The sequence below is a fragment of the Suricata suricatta genome, chromosome 9 (genome assembly GCF_006229205.1).
Source record: "Suricata suricatta isolate VVHF042 chromosome 9, meerkat_22Aug2017_6uvM2_HiC, whole genome shotgun sequence".
Lineage (NCBI taxonomy): Eukaryota > Metazoa > Chordata > Mammalia > Carnivora > Herpestidae > Suricata > Suricata suricatta.
In genome coordinates this window covers 36,131,648-36,151,642 of record NC_043708.1, presented here as the reverse complement: position 1 = coordinate 36,151,642, position 19,995 = coordinate 36,131,648, and the positions used below count along the sequence as shown (strand labels likewise).

Genomic DNA, 19,995 nt, shown 5'->3' with positions numbered 1-19,995 from the left:
AATCTCTGAAGCACAGATAGCACATGTTATTTGGGTTAAATACAACCCTGGCACAGATGGCTAAACAAAAGCATAAATAACTTATATGTCATATCCACATCCACAATATTGATTTCTGGGTGATGCATTGCTCACTTTCACTATGTAATAACAGAGTATAAGGCTGGTCTCTTTCCTGTTCTTACAAGTACACCTTTACCCTACAGCTCTAGAGCAAGGGAGTGTGTGTGTGTCTGTGTGTATATAGACACATACACTTTGTACCTTCCACAATGAGACTAATTATTATATAATAATATTGGCAACATTAAGCAGACCATCACTGTGGGAGTTTGAAATATGCAAAAAATCTGTTAATTTATTCAAACTCGTTCAGCTGTCATCAAAGATAAAAATATGCCTCCACTTTTCATCTCCTTCAAGATCAAAGGTATATTTTTAAGTTTCCATGTTTCTTTGATGACAGTAACTTCATCGTTTTCCCATCTAGCCAAAGTGGCTCAGAATACATGAGATTGTTTAACACATATTTCTAAAATTTTAATGGTAGGAATAATAGCAATTTTGTTTAGAAAATATTTCTACACACACACACACACACACACACACACACACAAAGGAATTTCCAACAATTCAAAATTTTTACTACTGAGAAGATGGGTTTCTAAAAAGCATACTGGTCAGAATTATTAGAAGCAAAATGTAACTGTGGAAATGACCTATATGACTCATAGTTTCAGAATACAACAGAAAATCTTAACCCTGATATAGATAATGACAAATTTTTACTGAATCTTATTACAATGAAATTTCTTAAAATACCTAAAGCCGTAAGACAGTCACTAGTTATATAAGCTTGGATAAAATCAGTCAAAATGTGTTTATGGGGGGGAAGTATTACACATTTAATGGTTAAGCATCATTTTTCAATCCTGCAAATAAACAAACCTTGTTTTTGCAAATGAACTGCATCTGTTCTAAAGGGATTATATATTTTCTTTGAAGTTAACCTTTTAAGGCAATCAACACTAATGGCTAGATAACTAATGAAGAATTCCTATTAAAAGGCCAGTGAAACTTGCACACCTGGTAGAAATACAGAAGTGAGGCTTTTTCTGAATGCATTTACAATCTAATTAATTTTCTAAAGCTTTGTTCTATTTTCCTTCCTACTCTCTATGCGATAGGAGCTAATGGTGCAAGGGAAAGATACAGATCACAAATTCAATTCAATTCTCTCCTTTGGCCAGATTTCACTGGGCCAGTTACAAAGACACTGACATTTCTGCCTTCCTCTTTGGCCTCTGCAAGCACTGCCAGTTATGGAGCTAAAAAGTACTGATGTTTCTTTGGCTCCAAAGAGTAGTTTTTTGTTGGAGGGAGGAGGGGTGTTTGTTTGTTTGGGGTTTTGTTTTTTTCTCCAAATAAGTAGGCCCTTGGTGAAGTAAGACCAAATGTTTTAAGCTCAGACTCATCAACTCAAAACTTAAAATCTCAACTACTTAATATTTTGCTTTCTTCAGGTTAAAAAAGAAACAAAGAAAATCCCCTCTGCCTTACCTTAAGAAAATAGGAAACGGTGACTATTCATTAAGCCCTTACTATGACAAGGTACAGTGCAAGAGCTGCTGTTTATGGCTTTCCTGAGTCTCTCCACCAACTTGCGAGGGAAGACTTCTAATCCTAGAGAGGCCCAGTGCCCTACCGAGCATAAGGGCTCCTGTCACGGGGATAGGAGTCTCTGTCATCAAGATGGAAATGCCTTTGCTCTTGGAAAGTATTGTTCTCTGAGCCTTAGAAATGCCCCCACAGCCCCTGGGTGGCTCAGTTGGTTAAGCATCCAACTTCGGCTCAGATCATGATGTCACGGTTTGTGAGTTTGAGCCCCTCGTTGGGCTCTGTGCTGACAGCTCAGAGCCTGGAGCCTGCTTCAGATTCTGTGTCTCCCTGTCTCTCTGCTCCTCCCTCACTTGTGTTCTGTTTCTCTCTCTCAAAAATAAATAAACATTAAAAAATTTTTAAAAAAGAAAAGAAATGCCCTCACAGAGCCTCAGAAAGATGACATGTTATTTTGACTATGGTAGCTCCAGGAGAGAGAAAGCTTTAGAAATGACCTGGAAGCCTAAGAAGACCCTCAGACTTCTAGCCTAAAAGACTAAAATTGTTCAAAATGTTTTTATTTGAATCTAGTTGCAACCCACAACGTTGCCTTAGTTTCAGGTGTACAACAGTGATTCGACCTCTCTGTAAGTGACGCTATGATCACAAGTGTAGTCACCATCTCTCACCATATAATGCTATTGCAATGCCATTCACTGTATTCCCTAGGCTGCAACTTTTATTCTCATGACTTACTCACTCTGTAAGTCGAAGCCTGCATCTCCCACTCATCTTTACTTATTCTGCCCATCCTTCCATCCTCTAGCAACCATCAGTCTGTTCTCTATTAATTTACAGGTCTGATCCTGATAAAAGAGGAAAATATTAAAGATACCTTTGACAGGGATGGGGAGACAGCAAAGTACAAAAGTCGGTTTGAAGCCAAAACTAATGATAAATTCAATTCTGGCCACATCTGGGGTTTAGATTACTTGTGAGAAGTACAAGAAGTACAAGAAGAGGCCACTAGAAACACACAACTGGGGTGCAGAGAGGATGAAGTTTAAACTATGACAGAGGACAAGCTTGCTCTGAAAAGGAGGATGAAGCTGTGTAAGAAAGACGGTTGAAGTTTGAACCTGGAAGACTATTCAGTCTTCAGGAGAGGGGAGGGGAAGATCAGGGAGGGCTGGGCAAGGAAGAGAGGAGAAAGGGGACAGGAAAGGAAAAGAAAGGGATTAGAAAGAGAATCCAGGAAAAAGAACAGGAGAAAGTGCGGAGCTGCGAAAGCCACAGACACGCAGCTGGTGGAGAGGGTAGCAGAGCATAGTCTCAAATCCTGCAAACTTAGAAAAATATAGATAAATAAAAGGCCTTTGGATTCACAAGAAGACTCATTTGTAATCTTCTAGGACATTTTGACCTTATGGTACAGACAAATCATTTGAAAGAGGTGCAAAGGAAAATGGTGACCAACCATTAAAAATATCAACTACAGACGGCGCAAAGATTTAAACACCCAAATGATAGTGGTAACTAAACGCACAAATACTGACGGAGCATTTGTTATGTGCCAAATACTATTCTCAGTGCTTTGTATGTATTACTTCGTTTAATCCTCATTCCAATGCCATAAGCTAGGCACTCTTATTATTGTATATTACAAAGGAGTAGACTAGGGAAGAATAAGCAAGTCACAGGGCTAGTAAGCATGGGAGCCAAGACTCATGCAAACCTGCAAAACCTATGGTTCCTAATCAATATGCAAACTGCTCCTCACAGGGGAAAAAAAAAAGAAACATTATTTCTATCATTGTGTGTATTATGCATCCCAGACCTTAGATCCATGCCTGGCACATAGGAAGTACTCAACACATTTTTGTTTCATTAATGAATTATTAACCAAAAAGAGTATGAACATCAAGACAAGAATGGGAGCTGTTGGTAGGGGATTTTATTCTGGAGCCTTTTAACCCTTGTTGAAGAAGTCTTCTATTATCTCAATGCTATAAAAATACAAAAATTAACTCATTGTGTTTTAACTTGCCCCAAATAAAAAATATCTCAGCTGCCAGAAAAGGCTTGCAGAAAAGGTCCAGATAAAGATTAACTTCTCCCCTCAATCCAAGTGAGTTGTTTGGTTTTCAGTTAAACTTGGTGATTGGAGGCTGGCCCTGCCATCTCTAAAAAGCCAAAATCCATTTTCCCTCTTCTGTGCAATGCTGCACATGACTGCAAGCCGCTCTTCAAGGCAAAACTCGCACAGAAGATACTTCAACTGGTAAGAACTGGCTCCCAAGGATAAAACCTGCCATCTCCTAACTGCAAAACTGTTTTTTAAAAAAAATTAATTAGAATCTACAAATTTCCATATGGTTCTTTCTTGGGTAGAACAGTCTAGCTTTTAAACTCTTAGAGAGTAGAACAAAAGCAGTAGAAAACATTTTAGCTGTGTCTCAAGTTGGAGTAGGAGACGAGCATGAGATCACGTACCTGCTCACCTCATGCTCTCACGAGTCCCATGTGGGTTGCCCTATACAAGGCCATTTCTGCTTTCAAATCTACCCATGGACTAAATACTTGAAACTATACAACTACTTACACAAGCTTACCAGTAGATTTAATCAGCATTGTTTTGGAAAAAATTGATTATGGACTTGTTTAATTTAGGAGACATTTATTCAACCAGTACCTGGTGCTCTGTGATCTTCACAGTGGAAGATATAGACATATGAGTGTTCATAGAGCAACACGCTCATGACCTTCTAGTTATAGGCCATTACCTCTCGGGCCTGCTAGAACTGTGCACCTAAGCTCATATCTCAAGGAACGGGACTTCATACTTAGTATGTATATTTTTCTAATGGGAACAGACGCTGAGAAAGAAATCTATTTCAATAAAATTTCAAATAGCTTTCAACCACTCTTCCTTTCTAATTTTTTTATTGCTCTTTAATTAATTTTTCTACCTTTTCCATATGAAAAGTTAATGTATCTCAAAACTGCTATCTGTAATTTTTCCATTTAAAACTAATTTTGTTTGGGACATTTTGAAGCATCTCCCAATGTTTGGTTTCTAATCCCATGAAAAAGAAAAAGAAATTCCTGAAACCAAGATTCAGACTTCCTGATTGACGAGAAAGAAAATCTCTTAAAGCAATATTATCTCCAACCATATTCTGGGGAAAGGTCGATAATTTTGGAAAATTTCAGAGAATATTTGTTTTAGCTCTGTATTTTATTTTAAAAGTTTGGATAACATGAAAATATTGGAATCATAAAATATCCTAGGAAAATAAATATAAATCTGTGAACTATCTTTCAATAAAATCAAAGCACTGTCAGAAACTGATCCTTCTTCACTGGATTTAATATGAATTACATCAACATATCTCATAGAGGAAATATTTTGTTGAAATTTTGTTTATATGGCATTTTCCTGCAAAACCTTATATTTCACATATATTATCACCAGGGTGAAATGGTTTATTACAATAAAATTTTGTTCATCTGCTAAAGTAAGTATTATACTAGTCTCAAATGTACTTAAATATGTATCTTTACATAAACTGTTTTTATTAATATCCAATTTATTTAGTCATAAAATAAATTTATTTAGCTTATTTTAGCAACTAAAATAAAACTGTAATAATTAAAAGAAATTGGTATCTCTCTTCACTTTGCTTCCCTATACATCTTACATTTTCGATATTTTCTCCCAAGAGTAATAACTCATTACATTGATTTTAACCTCCAATCCAACTGGAGGGAAAAATCATGAACACAGAAAAAGGAAGAGATGTACTATTTGGTTCACCTGTGACAGAACCGATAGCGACCTCTTGTGGTAAATACTATCTACAGGGCTTTGGAGAACAATACAACCTTTTTCCTAGGCCACACACTGGAGAGCACAGAAACACCGTTCCTCCGTGCTCGCAAAGAGCCGTTATTAGAAATGAAAATGAAAAGCAAATATTGACTAAGCTAAAGGATTTCTTGTTAGAAGTCAACTCAACTCACTGTCAATTAAAATATTCATAGCCGCTGTCTCCTTTTAAAAAATAGTGTCTTGCATGGTTCCTTCAGGAGGGCAGTTAAAAGATGGCCAGGTACATGGAGTTCTTACACACCTACTTCAGGAATCGCGCAAAAGACAGACAAAGAGGGCAATTTCTAGTGAAAACAAGAGTGACCTGGGATGAGCAGAGTTCTGGTCAGCAAAGCTGCTGCTCATTACATAATACACTGTGGGCTCTAGAGCAAGAGACAAATCCACTGGCTTATTTATAAATATCATTTAGGGAGCAGTCAGTATAATTTCAACCTCTGTGGTACTTTAAAAGGAAAAACGATACATTGTAATACCTGAGTAAACCAATCAAATACAATGTGGTTCTATCAGTATTTCCTTAATAGCAGTTTAGATGTTAAAGAAAATCTTTTAAGAAAAAATACCAGGAACTTTATGTCAAAAAAAAAAATTATGTTTTTCATCATTTCTTTTACATTGGATGCTAATGAAAAGGTATATCTTTTTTTTGTTTTATTTTTAAATCACTCGTTCTCTATTTCTTCTCTAGGTTCTCTTTTAAGATCTCAGTTTTTACAAATGTAAATCACAGCAAAAAAATTTTTGGATTTTCCTGTAAGAGACAACTGAGTCAAGAAAGTGCTTGTATGATAGACATCTCAAGCAATAATGGAAAATCGAGTATATTGAACTTCTCCTGCAGGTTAAGCAGTTGATAAAATACTACCTTTTCTGTTTTCTTCTTTCCTGAATTCCTTTTTTTCCCTCTAAAAAGAAAAACATTTATAGATTTCCATAATGTTTAAAATATTAAAGAATAATTAAATTCTTATAAAAACACATTAAATTCGATATGTATAATATTTCAAAAAGGCAACCTAGTTCACTGTCATGGAAATGAATCATTTCTGCCTATTTGTTAAGGAATCGAAGACAACATATGAATAAAATGTGGTGCCCAAAGATATAATAAGATTGAAGTGTTTGGAAATGTTTTGTTTTGTTTGAATCTAAAATTTCACCTATAATTCTTAAAATACTCTTGTTTTCTTTCAGGTATTTACACTCTACCCACAAGTTTGCTACTCTCTACAGCCCAATGTATACTGATGAAGACCTTGCACAAATAATTAAAATTTAAACAAGAGAAGACAGCGTAATAATGTGCCAGACACAGCTTCAGTCAAGAAGCACTTTGGGCTGAGGCTCTCTACGAGATGTGTCACACATGTAATGAACTCATCCTATAGTTCCCAAACTTCCCATTTCTAGCAACTTATTTTGAACCTCCTAGCCCAAACTGGATCTAAACCTTGCTATTACACTTATACTTTGGACCTTCACAACTTCTTAGACTACTAATAATGGTGCTCTCCATATCTACTAGAATCACATATTAAGAATTATTGTACTTCCTTTTATTTATCTAACATTGATCTTGTCTTTTATCTTAAAAGTAAAAAGAGGAATTCCCTACCTATACTATTGTGGGATTTGGCCATAAAGTATGTTTGTATCCATCCTACTTAATGGCCCTCATTATTTTATTTTATAGACTTTGAATCACCAATAACACTTTGAAATGCTTCCCCATAACAGACTGAGTCAACCAAATAAAGAAAATAAAAATCCAATCTCAAGAAGTGTAAAGTAACAGCAAATAGGAAATAGTACTACTCTAGGGCACAGAATGCAGTGCTGTTATTCTGGGAAATTGCAGATGAGGAGTTAGGAACTTTATTAGGAAGTCCTCTGGTTTAAAGGCTACATCCAAATAGACCACACTTTGTGCTCTTTTGTTCCATATCATGAAGTTCTCTGATGGATGTCGAATTAGCTGTGATTTCAGTTCATTAGTGATATCCATGAACAAATTAGTGACTAATGTTTTTTTCTTTGTGTCCATTACTCTCCCAAATCTGATATTCCCCCTCTTTGTGTCTCTCTCTATTTCTGTTACTTTCTACATCTCCCTTTTGTTCTTTGTGTATAAGAAAGAGGTTTTTTTTCCCTGTACATCCATCTTTGTTCTGGATGGCTGCCTGTCTGTCATGTATCTGTGTACCTCTCTCTGTATACATGACTATTTCATCCAACTCTCAGTAAAATATCTGATCTTTTCATAAGAAGAAAATGGTGTTGTATCAGAAAGAGAAGCATTTCATGGGTTAAGGGTAAGTAGGCAACCCCAGCCTATCATTCTTCAATTTCTGTCTTTTCTACTACCTAGCCTATTTTTCTTCAATTTCTGTCTCTTCCACCAAAGCTCTGTCAACACTTCACTTTCAATGTTGTTAAGTTAGTGAATAATGAAACCTTCACTGTGACAAACCTCTTCCATCTGTGAGCGTCCTGAAGGGAATTTTCTCTGTTAGTTTCAATTAAACAATTTCTCAGAATGAATTTTTCTGTTTCTCTGCCAAATCATATAGAAATGCTAACAACTGTGGGATACTCCCACATGAATGTGCAGACCAATTTAATACTGTAATTCTCAATTTCTGGGGCTCTTCCTGTAAAAGTAGTACTGAGACTTTCCAATTTTTACTACCTACACATACCATGGCCAATACATTGCAAATGATGCTTGGAGGTTCTGAGTAGTGGTAGCTAGCCATAAGCGATCAGAAGTGACATTTTAAATGCCAAAACAGATAAATTTCCATCTGCACTTGCTGTTGTTATTCATTGAAAGAAACATTAAACCAATGAAGCAGTTATGAACACAAAGTGTCAAAACAATAATACGTTCATGGATTTGGATGGTAGGTATGAAATAAGAGGTGGCAGAGGCAGGTCTTCCTAAGCCACATCAAGGTAAGTCTTAACTGCCTACTATATCTGAAATAAAGGATATTCAAAAAACTGGCTCATCGCTCCACTTTCTAGAAGTGTCAACCAAAGATGCCATCTAGTAAACTTCAGTCAAGAAACCCGCATCTTCTTTCCGGTCATCGTGCAGAGAGACAGAGAGACTATGGGTTTTATCTTTTCAGGCCTTCTCTGACAAGTCCCCTCATAGACCAAATTGTATGGAATTGAACTAACCCAAGAGAATGAGGAAGCTGAAATAAAAGGTATGTATCTGAAATAGTTGATCCCAATAAACTTTAAAGTTCCCAAACTGGTTGTTTTAATAGTAACATCCCCTTGTATTCTGGGTCTTCATTTAACACAGATACATGAAGGTAGGTATAAACACAGAAATTGCCTACCATTATGAATTCGTGTTTTATATTATCATAAAAAAACAAAAGCACATTTCAAATCACACTGGAATTACCAAAAATATCATAGATTTTTTTAATTAGACCAAGACTATCCGTTATTTTTTTTCAAGCCAAACAGTCTACTCTAAACTTGTATAATGTCAGATGTTGACCAAAGTGGAAGAAATAAACTCACAAGCATCGAATTAAAACCAAATACCACATGAGAGATTTATGAAAAATACCTTGGGACACTTATATATACACGGTCCCAAAATTGGGGGAACTATTTTGCAAGCTTAGGTTTAGAAGAGATCCTAATCTAACAATCAGTATAACCTAGTCAACCAATTCAGGGAAGCATAATTGTATTTACTTATTTATTATTATTTTAGTGTGACTCTGTCTCACCCACTAGGCAGAGAGCTTCTTGAGAACAGAGGTGTCTTAATCAGTTCTTTTATCCAAACGACCCCACAGAGTGTCTGTTGTACACGGCACCTGAATAAATATTGTTTCAATGAATGAATAAACAATGAGTTATGAAACTGCATAGAGTATTTCCATTGCTTTGGTCCAAGCTCTCCTGTAATCAATATGCAGCAATCTCTTTCTGATAAGTCGCCCAATAAAAGATCTCAAAATAAAATAACAGGCCTCTGAAGGAAAAAAAATAACTTTGAAGGACACTTTACATATTTTGCTTGTAAAATTGGAAATAATATATAAGAATTTAAAAGACATGAAAGATGTAGATTTCAGTAACATGCAAAGTTTATAAGGTCTTAAAAGGTGAACTATATAATGATCTCCATTCAGAATATCTTGAAGGAAATGAATTTATAAATGGATGGCATTTTAAAGACACTTTAAGGCAAGAAAACCTTACAATCAGTAGCAAAGATTTTTTTAATTCTTACTCCAGCTTTTTAAAAGCATAGTAACTATTGCTTGTCTTTTACATTTCTCCTGTTTATGTCAAATGAAACATATAGATTAATAAAGAGCAATGCACAATTTAAAAAATTAAAATAAAGAAACCTTGAATACAGACTTAACCACAGTAACTGGCTTCCCATTTTTCAAGTACTGACTCTGCTAGATTCAACTCCAACTCCTCTCCCTAGCACAAGGTTCTTTTCAGCAGTGCTCATTGGGCCCAAAAGCCATTCCAGAGACTTAAATCTTATTAAGTAGCCACTTTCAGAGCCATTCCCAACTTGAGGAAAATCCTTCCACTAAGATTAACTCTAAGAATTTGATCAGTCCCTGAAGCCTCCTTGAGGAGGAAAAAAAAAATGTGGGGAAAGGATGAACAAGAAAGATATCCCTCGTTAAAGGAAAACTCAACTTTATTCTCCAGATGAACCTACACCCTACCAGCTCCCCCTTCACTTCTGGACTCTCTGGACAGGTGGGAGGAAGGTGAGTCTGTCGTGGGGAGGGGATGCAACTAACTTTCCTTCACCACCTAATCCCTCTCAGGGACCCCAAACCACCAGGTGGGCTGTCTGCATCGCCCTCCCCCTTGGAGAGAGGGATGGGATGGGGAGGATGGGGAGCGCGTGTGGGCAGGATGGAGGTGGGGGTGTTCTGAACTGCAACTCTTCTTACCACTGGAGCGCCTGACGATGTTCTCCAAAAATGTGTTCTGCGGTGCCACCAGCCCTCTCTTGCCCCCCGGCATCCTGGGTCTGGAGAGCGGCGGCCAGGATCCGCGGCGGGGGAGGGGGGATGCAGGAAGAGAAGGTGGAGGAAGAGGAGGTAAAGGTGGAGGAGAAGATCGAGCCGAAAGAAGAGGGGGCGCGGCGGCGATGGCAGGGTCCCCTGACTGTGTCTCCAGCCCGACCCGGATGAGCAGCTCTGGGAAGGAGGACCAGGCAGTTCATGGTAGTAGCGCTCCCCCGGCCGCCGCTGCCCAGACTGTGGCGGTGCCGCACACGGGGCTCGGGAACTGCAGGCTCCGCGGGGCACAGTGCGCCTGCGCCGCCCCCGCTGTCGCTGTCCCGCCGGTGTTGCTGCTGAAGCTGCTGCTGAGGCTGCTGCCGCGGCGGCGGTCGCCCGGGCGCGGACTCCGCATTTCTCCCGCTGCCCCGCGCCCCGAGGTCGGGGAGCGGGAAGAGTCCGCTCAAGCCCTAGTTCCCAGTCTGTCTCAAGCCGGATCCAGACCCCCTTACCGAGCCTTCCTCTCCTCCCGCCCTAGCCCACCCCTCGCGCGCAGCTGGGATCGCGGCTGCCCAGCTGAGCCCAACTTCGGCCGGGCTGTGCGTCCGGCGGCAGCTCCTCTGTCCCCGTAGATCCAGACAAACGTTCGCTGTCCAATGGGGCCGTAGAGCGGGAAAGGAAAAAGCAGGCAGGATGCCAGAGAGAGCAATGGGCAGCCGGAGGGGGTCACATCGCAGCCTCTCCCTCCGGGGTCCGGAGCCCCGGCTGCTCCCGAGGACGCAGCTGTCGGGGAGAAGGTGGAGATCAGCTCCGGCGCCAGCGGAGACTGAGCGCGGAGCAGGGACTGACTGGGCGGCGCGCTGGGACGCAGAGCAGCCACCTGACGCTGTACCGCCCCCCTCCGGGCTTCCGTGCCCGAAGCTCCGAAGGAGCCGTCAGCACCCGCCCTGCCCCACGCCCGGGAGCCGCGGCCAGCTCGGGTCTGCGCGCAGAGCGGGCGCGGGAATGGCCCCTGCGCCTCCCGCTGCACCTGGCGCTCCGAGGAGCCTGCGAGCCGGGGAGCCTCCGAGCGCAGGAGGCGAGCGGCCAGCCCCGGGCTAAGTTTCGGGGAAGGTTGCACTTAATTCAGGGAGTGGGAAACAAGGGTGAACAAATTCACATGAGAGAGAGGGGGAATGCAGCGGACAGGATTTGTGATGGAAAAACAGTGAAGGTGGTGAGAACGGAGCAGCGCAGGGCGGGATGGGAGGGGTGGGGGGTGGGCAGGAGGGAGGCAGGCAGGAATCTTCTCTAACAACCTTCCGTCAGCTCAGAACCGGGGACAAAAGTGAAACCGTTAGAATAGAGTCCAAATGCCGGAAGCTACCACTGAGAAGGGGAAAATGGTGTAAGTGCGAATCGAGCGCGGAGAGATGGAAAGGAAAGGGGGAGCTCACCCCGTGACCCCTTCTTTCATCTAAAGCAGTGGTTCTCAAAGTGGTCCCGGACTGGCAGCATCTCCTCAGAACGTGTTAGAAATGCAAATTATCGGGCTCTACCCTCAAGCTAGGTAACTAGGAACACTTGGGGCCAACAACGTGTTTTAACAAGTCCTCCAGGTAATAGGATGCATGTGCTCGCTCAAGTTTCAGAAGCCTTCCCTTTCAGAGGCTCCACTGGGCCTTGTCTAGAAAGGGAGATTGCTAAGCAGGGTCAAGGACTAGGGACAAAAATGCGGTTGCAGCAGGATGAGAGGTTGGTGTCTAGGCGAAGCGTTGAGTTGTGAAGGCAAAAGGACAGTTGTATGGAGGCGTCCCCTTTCGCGGGGCTCATAATATGTTAGATAACTGCTGTTAGAAATGATAGAAGCTAAGTTGCCCGGAAGCAGCAGGAATCCTCAGGCTGTGGTCCGAGGAAACAAATGCTCAGCTTCGGTTTTGGGCGGGCAGGAAAGAGGGAAGGTGTCTGATTTGATTTGAAAACCCCTAGATTATTAATCACTGGCCCCCTGTTATGATCATGCTCTCTCCAGAACCCCCTGAGTGAAGGGCCTTTGCCTTCGGCCAAGAGACACATAAATACACAACCGGAATCCACGTTTTAGCCTAGGATCATTTCTTCCTTCTCCTCTCTGAAATTTTCACCCAGGTCCCCAGAGCTTGGGTGGCTGAGCAAACCCAGAAAGTTGACGCAAGGCAAAGAGCAGTTTGCTCTGCTAGGATTCCTTCTGCAAAAAAACACACAAGAGGCTCTGTGGAATAACACTGGGCTATTTTAGCTTTCTACTCAAGTACTGCTGGTGGTGCAAGTCAATTCCCCTACAGTTAGAACGTCTTCTAAATACATTAGGGTGTATTTAGTTAAATAACAAGGAACTCAGGCACCTGTTGGGTCCCTCTAATCTGCCTGCCACCAGCAGGTTCAGATTTGTGGCTGAGGGTACAGCTCCCTCCCTGCAGTTGATTGGGTCCGTGTAAGCCCCGGAGAAGTGGAAAGGCGTTCTTAAACACACAGTTGGATCCCCCACCTCCCATGGGTCTTATATAACCTGTGTTTGTGGAGACTTGGTTGGTGTACAGACACAGCATGGTCCTAGACTAATGAGCCATTCTCAGACTGGGTGGTAATAGGCAGGCTAATCTTTGTATGTATGTATGTATGTATACATACATATACCACATATATATCACAATTATATGATCTATAATATATATAATTCATAGATTGCAAGCCTAGACTTCTAAAATGATATGATAATCCATCAACATCATTAACAGGAAATACTTCAGTACTTCAGATCTATATGTTCTATGTTCTTTTGCACATCATCAGCTGCCCACATCTTGCCTCTGGGTATTGATATAAATCTCTGTTTCCCAGCATTTCCCATCTTGTATAAATATCTCTGTTCCTAATTACTCCTCTGTGGGTGTATTAGCTCACACTTCCCAAAGAGGAAACTCTTTTGGACTCCATTAAGACACAGTCACACAATTACTGGTAGAACTTCCCCGTTTATTTCCATCTGCAGATTTAATTAAAATGACATTTATCTTTTCTTCTTTGTCCTTAAGTGTGTAGCATTATAGCTTTTGGATTATTTTAGTCACTGTACAAAAAAATCAGTAAAGTGCCAAGCCTCTGGTTTCCACACTTGTCTTAATCTTCTAGTTTAAATTTTTATTTTACAGAGGAAGAAACCATGACCTAGAGAGATGAAATGACACAGTGCTTTAGAGGCTGCACTGAGCCTAGAATCAAGTCTTCTGACCCTATAGCAAGAGCTCCTTATAAATAATAGAAGATAATCTGGTGCTGGCTAAGAGCTGGTAACAACAGGTAACATCCAGTGATCTGGTTGCCACCACTGATTTTACAGCACTAGAGTGAAGAGAAACCCCTGGAAACAACTTGCAAACAGCCTCTAATCAAAATAGAGTTGAGGAAAGTAGAGTGGCACCGTATGGACTGACTATCGCCCTAAGGAATGTGCTGGCACATTGCAGCAAGGTGCCAGTACAGCCTTTTAAAAGTATTTTGCAGACAGAGTCCATATGTTGTAACCAAACTGCAGGATTTAACAGGTGAGAAATATGAATCAAAAATCTTTAATGTCACATAACGGGCTCCTTTTGTTTGTTTCATTGCAAAGATTCCATTTTAAAGCAGAATCATTTGTCCTTTTCTTCCTTCTTGAGACATTGTTATTAGAGTGGTGTTATCTGTGAAAACCAGGGGTTCCAATACCCAGAGGTGTTTGCTGACACCCAAGTCACAGCTCTGAAGTGAATGGACGCTAGCTGAACAGCAGGTGCATTCTAGTGTAATAGCATCCAACATCAAAGTGAAGACTTAGAAACCTGATGTATTAGGAAGTGATGGCTTGTAATTACTACTGACTCACTAAAGGATTCTTTTATCAAGCACCCCTTCTTTGATGCTTTTTAATGTAGTTTATTTGACAGTAGTGTAATTACATGTAAACTCTCAGAAATATGTTAGAAATAGGTCCAGTCTGACTCAATGTTTGATCCCTTATGTGAAAAGAATCTACCCACTTATTCTACAGGGGAATGATTTGTTTCTGAGATAACCTCAGCATGGTTCTAAGGTGCAATTTGAGGATGCTGAAGGGGTGCCTCTGATGGAGGAATGGGAGCAAAGGAGAAAGAAAGAGGCCAAATCCTGCTCTCCACCTTGGTCCAGGGTTGGTCTCATTAGCAGCAGTTATCAGTCAGCACCATTTCCGCCTCCCAAACCCATTTCCCAAGAGTCTCTCTCTGCTTCTCCTCAGAGCCCTGGCCCAGCTCTAGTGGTGAAATATTCACACATTACTACCTGATTATTTTGCACGCCCAAAATGACTTATAACCCCCTTCTCCTCCTCTTTTCCCACCCCCTCCCCAATCTAAGTCGAGAAAAGGCTGAATAGATAGCAGAATAGAAAGCAGGCTATTGTATAGAGGTACATTGCTTAGACTCTGGACCCAGACCACCTGGAATTTAATCTTGCCTCATACTAGCTATATGATGTTGGGAAATTTGCATAGCTCCAATCTACCCTTCTGTAAAATGGGGATAAAAATGATACACTTAATAGGGCTGTTATAAGGGTGAGATAAATTCCTATTTGAAAGCCATTAAAATGATGTCCGGCATAGAACGAGTACCATATAAGGGCTTATAAAGTAAATAAATGTTTTTCTCTCCTTCTGCTTTCATTTACAGTAAAATCTCTAGGTGGTGATCATTACAAATGTTCACCAATATTCAGTTGCCTTCTCCACCTTCTTGAAATTAGTTGTGGCCATAAACTAGTTCTGGTCAATGAAATGTGAATGGAGGTGATGCGTGTTACTTCCTGGTAAAAGCAAGTAAGAGCCAGAACTCACTCCTCAATGGCCCTCTTCCCCTGCCTCACTGACAATGGAATGCCAAGCAACAGGAGGAAAACATCTGCCCAAAAGAGTCACCTAGACCTGTGGTGACATCACACAAGCAGGAACTAAAACCCACAGATTCTGGCACTGCTTGTTACTGACACATTAAAATCACCTGCGGATTTATAAAAATCCAAACTTCTGGGGCACAGCCCTCAGACCAAGTAAATCAGAGATTCTGAGCATGAGACTCAGACACCAGTAGTTTCAAAGTTCCTGAGGTGAGTTCACTGTGCATCAAGGTTGAGAACCCCTGTCCTAGAGAAACACTGCATTCTGCAGGAATCTCTGGGGTTTAGAGATCATGCCAAGATCCTCAACTCCCAAAGATCAGACCTGTAGTTACACCTACCCAGCTGAGACCCAGCCCTACTATATTCAACTTTGAGTTTCTCCATACTTGTAGCTACTGAGCATCTCCAAATATCCAAGACTGATACATAATAAATTCAAGGCCTCTGAACCACTTGCCTTTTCAATGCAACCCAATCCTTCCACACGTTCCTCAGCAACTGTCCCTTCCATTCTCTGAAGTAGCTTTTTCAAAGCTTTTCCTCTGTATTTACACCTTGCTTGTCACCCTCTCACCTCTCAGTCTCAGAAGATGACTCAGAGAAAATATCATGCTGTCAATTCTTAAACTTCCTGCTTTGATTCTCTCTTGTCCTTTCCTTCTTTCTTCTGAGTAAATAGGAAGTGATTTCCTGCACCATCCCTCCACCAGTCACTGCATCCTACTCACTAGTGCCTCTAAAAGGACCTCACATTACTAATTGCCTTCTTATTCCTTGCTCTCCAATATTTAATATGCTTTAAGAATGCTTTCTTGGGATGCAGGTGTGGCTCAGTCAGTTAAGCGTCCGACTTGCTCAGATCATGATCTTGTGGTTCACGATTTTGAGTTCCACATCGGGCTCTGTGCTGAAGCCTCAGAGCCTGGAAACTGCTTCTGATTCTGTGTCTCCTTCGCTCTCTACCCCTCCCTCACTCACACTCTGCCTATCTCTCTCTCTCTCAAAAGTAAACAAACATTAAAGAAAATTTTAAGAATGCTCTCTTAACTTGCTGTTCCCTGTAGCTTTTGTTTTGTCTCTCCCATCCCTTCAGGTCAGTTTCTCAGAAGAGTGCTCTGTCTTAAGTGTCTCCACTTCCTTGCCTCCTTTCCACTCCCTTACCCACCATGGGTTGGCCTCCACCCTGCTACTTCCCTCAAACTGCGTCATCTTTCAAATTGCCAAATCCAGTGAGGCAATGTTATTTTTAATTTTACTCTACCTGCCTACAACATTTGGTCCCGTTACCACTCCTCTGTTCTTGAAACATTCTCTTACCTTAGACTGACTGGTTTTGAATACTGATTATGTGACCTCAGCATTTTATTAACATACCCATGCCTGAATTTCTTTATCTGTAAAAAGAGAATAGTAATAGGGCCTAGTTAATATGGTTGATTTAAGAATTAAATGAGATCATAGAGGTGGACAGTGTTATACTCACATCTCTGAAATTGAAAACTTTGAAATCCTAAACTTTTTTTTCCCACAAATTTATCACAAATGTATTTGCCAGAAAAACATGACATAAATTATCATGAGGCTATCTGTCCTCTTCCTTGATCAAACTTGCTATGAATATTGACATTTTGCTGCATAGATGTTGATGTGTTTGATCACAGGGATCACTGTCCCTAACTCTGAGAGAAGAGATACAAATATACAGAAATCCAAAATTTCTGAAGTCCAAGACACAGATATCATTCCTGCAACTCTAGGCATGCATTCCTATGTACTGACTAGCTCTCTCTATATGGCAATTCCACAGGGATCCCTAATTCAACATATCCAAAATTTCCTGCCCCTGCCCCAGCGTTTCCTGTCTCAGAGTGCCACCTCCAGCATCCCTGCCCAGTTGTCCAAGTCACTAACTTGAATCCTTCTTTATCCTTAACCCCCACCTCCAATGCCGCTTATTCTGCCTCCTAGGCATCTCTTAAAAGTATTCACTGCTCATTATCACTACTGGCACTCCTTGAGGTCAGGGTGCAGCCAGGGTTGAGAGTTATTGTACCCCTAATGTCCTGTACCTAAAGCAAGTTTCTAATCTGCATTAGTCAGGAAAGACTAGGTGATGGTGCAATAACAAGCAGTGCCAGAATTCATCTTGCAATTGCACGCTGCAACAGTCTTCTGAACTTGTCCTGCTCCTTCCAGTCTTTTCCTATTGTACTCCACTCCAGCTCCAGCTCTGAACTTTACCCCAGTCCATTATTCACCCTGTACTTCTTAAAGCATAAATCTATTTACATCACCCTTCTAAGTTCCTCCTTTACCCTCAGGTGAAAGTCCAAATCCCTTAGCTAGCCTTTTTTTGGCCATCCCTGTCTGACCCCTGCTTACATATTCTTGACTCATTACTTCCTATTGCAACCCCACATTCTCATACATCTTGGTTCTGTACACCCCCTTCTATTCCTTGTACTTACCGTGCTCTTTCTTCCTTCACCTATGTCCTATATCAGCAGGCATATTCCTTCAGATCATAGATTAGATGATCTAATCTATTTCCTCCAAAAGATCTCTTTGACTTCCAAGAATGGGAAAAGAGCCCTCTGTGTCTTCTTCCCGTGCCACCACATGCTTTCTTTACTGTAGCGGCTGTCTTGCTGTTGTAAAGAAAGGAATACAAATACAGTTGAAATCCTAGATATCTCCTCACCAGTGCTGCTACTAGCTACTTTGGCATCTCAGTGAGAATTAGGAAAAGACATTTCCTATGGACAGTCACTGGACTAAAGCAGGGACACCAGTTGATGAGATGTATATGGGCAGACATAATAAAGAGAAATGGGAGTTAGGAATCCCAGTTAAGGACAGTTAAGGACTTATTGGACCAGCTTAAGGAGCTCAGGCTTATTCTGTAGGCTAGGAAAGACATGTTTTGATTAAATAAGTAACATGGTATTCTAGGAAAAGGAATATGTATTTAATTGGTGCACAAGATGTTTTGGATACTCATCACCAAAAAAAAATTTGTAACTCCATATGGTGCTGGATGGTAACTAGACTTACTATGGGGATCAAATCACAACATGCACAAATTTGAGTCATTATGTTGTAGGTCTGAAACTAATATAATGCTACATGTCAGTTATACCACAGTTGTTTTTAAAAAGATGCTCTGGAGAGGAAAAAAAAGACCAGGATTGGAGAAGCTAGATGAGAAACCTTTGCATATGAGGACATATTTTTGAAACATTAATAAGTGCTCTCTTCCCAAATCTCAATATTTACTGATACCCTCTTGCTGTCATTACACTGTCACTCCTTACAACAGCTAATCTATGCTGGCTTTTGAATTTCAAAAGTTAAGCATTGGAAAAACAGAAATGCAATAAGGAAAATGTTATGATAAAGGCTATGCATATTCTTGCCAGGTACTAGGTACTGTTCTAAGTACTTTACATGTATTTTTTTTCATTTACTCTTCTTTAATTCTAATAGAATAAATTAGGATTTCATCGACTCTAACAAATATTTGTTGAGCATTCATGTACCAAGCACTACAGTAGGTGTTTACATTGCTCCCATTGAACTGAAAATGAATCTGAGGCACAAAGGAGTTAAGTAGCTTGCACAAGGTCTCAAATCTGGTAGGTGATACAGCCAGGATTCCGCACCCAGGTATTCTGTTTTCAGAGCCCAAATTCTTAACCCTGCTGTTGAACCATTACACTATATGATTTCCCGAAAGATTTGGGAAAGAACTAACAAGAAGCAGCTACCTTATATATTCTCACTTCCAGCCTAGGTGAGAAAAAATTCTCCTGTGGTAAAAGAAGTGAAGCAAACTAGAGAGAAAGCAAAGAGTAAGGAAGTCCTGTCTCTACTCCAATGGGGACAAAAAAACACTAAGTTTATGGGAATCCAGACAGAGAAGATCCACCCCATTTCCCAGGTAGAATTCCAGGGAGGCAACAGGACCCCAGAGAAGAGAAGGCTGAATTGAGTGGCCAGAGAACTAGGAACTTAATTAGCACAGAGAACTTCCCCAGAGCTTGGTGAGCATGTGCATGTAACATAGTGAAATGATCTCGCATGCCCTAGAAGTCAGCCAGGAAACAGAAAGTGAAACCTAGAGAAGTTAAATCACTTTATATTATTGGTTTTATCTACCTCTCTCCCTCACTACATTGTGAACTTCTAAAGGTCAGAGATCAAGTCTTCTGTATATGTTTCTTTAGCTCTGATTCAGTCCTGAGAACATGCAGGCTACAGAACAAATTGATTTGTTAATTAGTCAATGTTGTTGGGACATTTTAGTGTAGTATTAAACATTTTAATTTCTACCCACACTTCACACCATACACCGCAATAAATTCCAAATATGCTACTAAGTTAAACATGTAATGATTATGCAAAATAGATTTCTAAATTATTTTTGAAGCACAGGAAATTATAAATAACAAGGTAAAGCAGGTTTGATTACATCAAAACCCTATCACCTGCACACACACAAAAACCATAATGTAGATGAAAGAATTTGGAGGAATGAGGAAAATTATTCATAATTC

The 19,995-nt window shown here is 40.6% G+C and overlaps 1 protein-coding gene across 1 annotated transcript in view; it reads right to left on the bottom strand.

The window, feature by feature from the left end:
- Positions 1-11,026, bottom strand: part of KCNH5 (potassium voltage-gated channel subfamily H member 5) — a 292,797-nt gene extending 281,771 nt beyond the window's left edge. Inside the window, exon 1 of the mRNA XM_029951558.1 lies at positions 10,456-11,026. Coding sequence (XP_029807418.1) covers positions 10,456-10,528 — 73 coding nt within the window. The 5' untranslated portion in view covers positions 10,529-11,026. The remainder of the gene's footprint in view (positions 1-10,455) is intronic.
- Between the last annotated feature and the right edge of the window lie 8,969 nt (positions 11,027-19,995).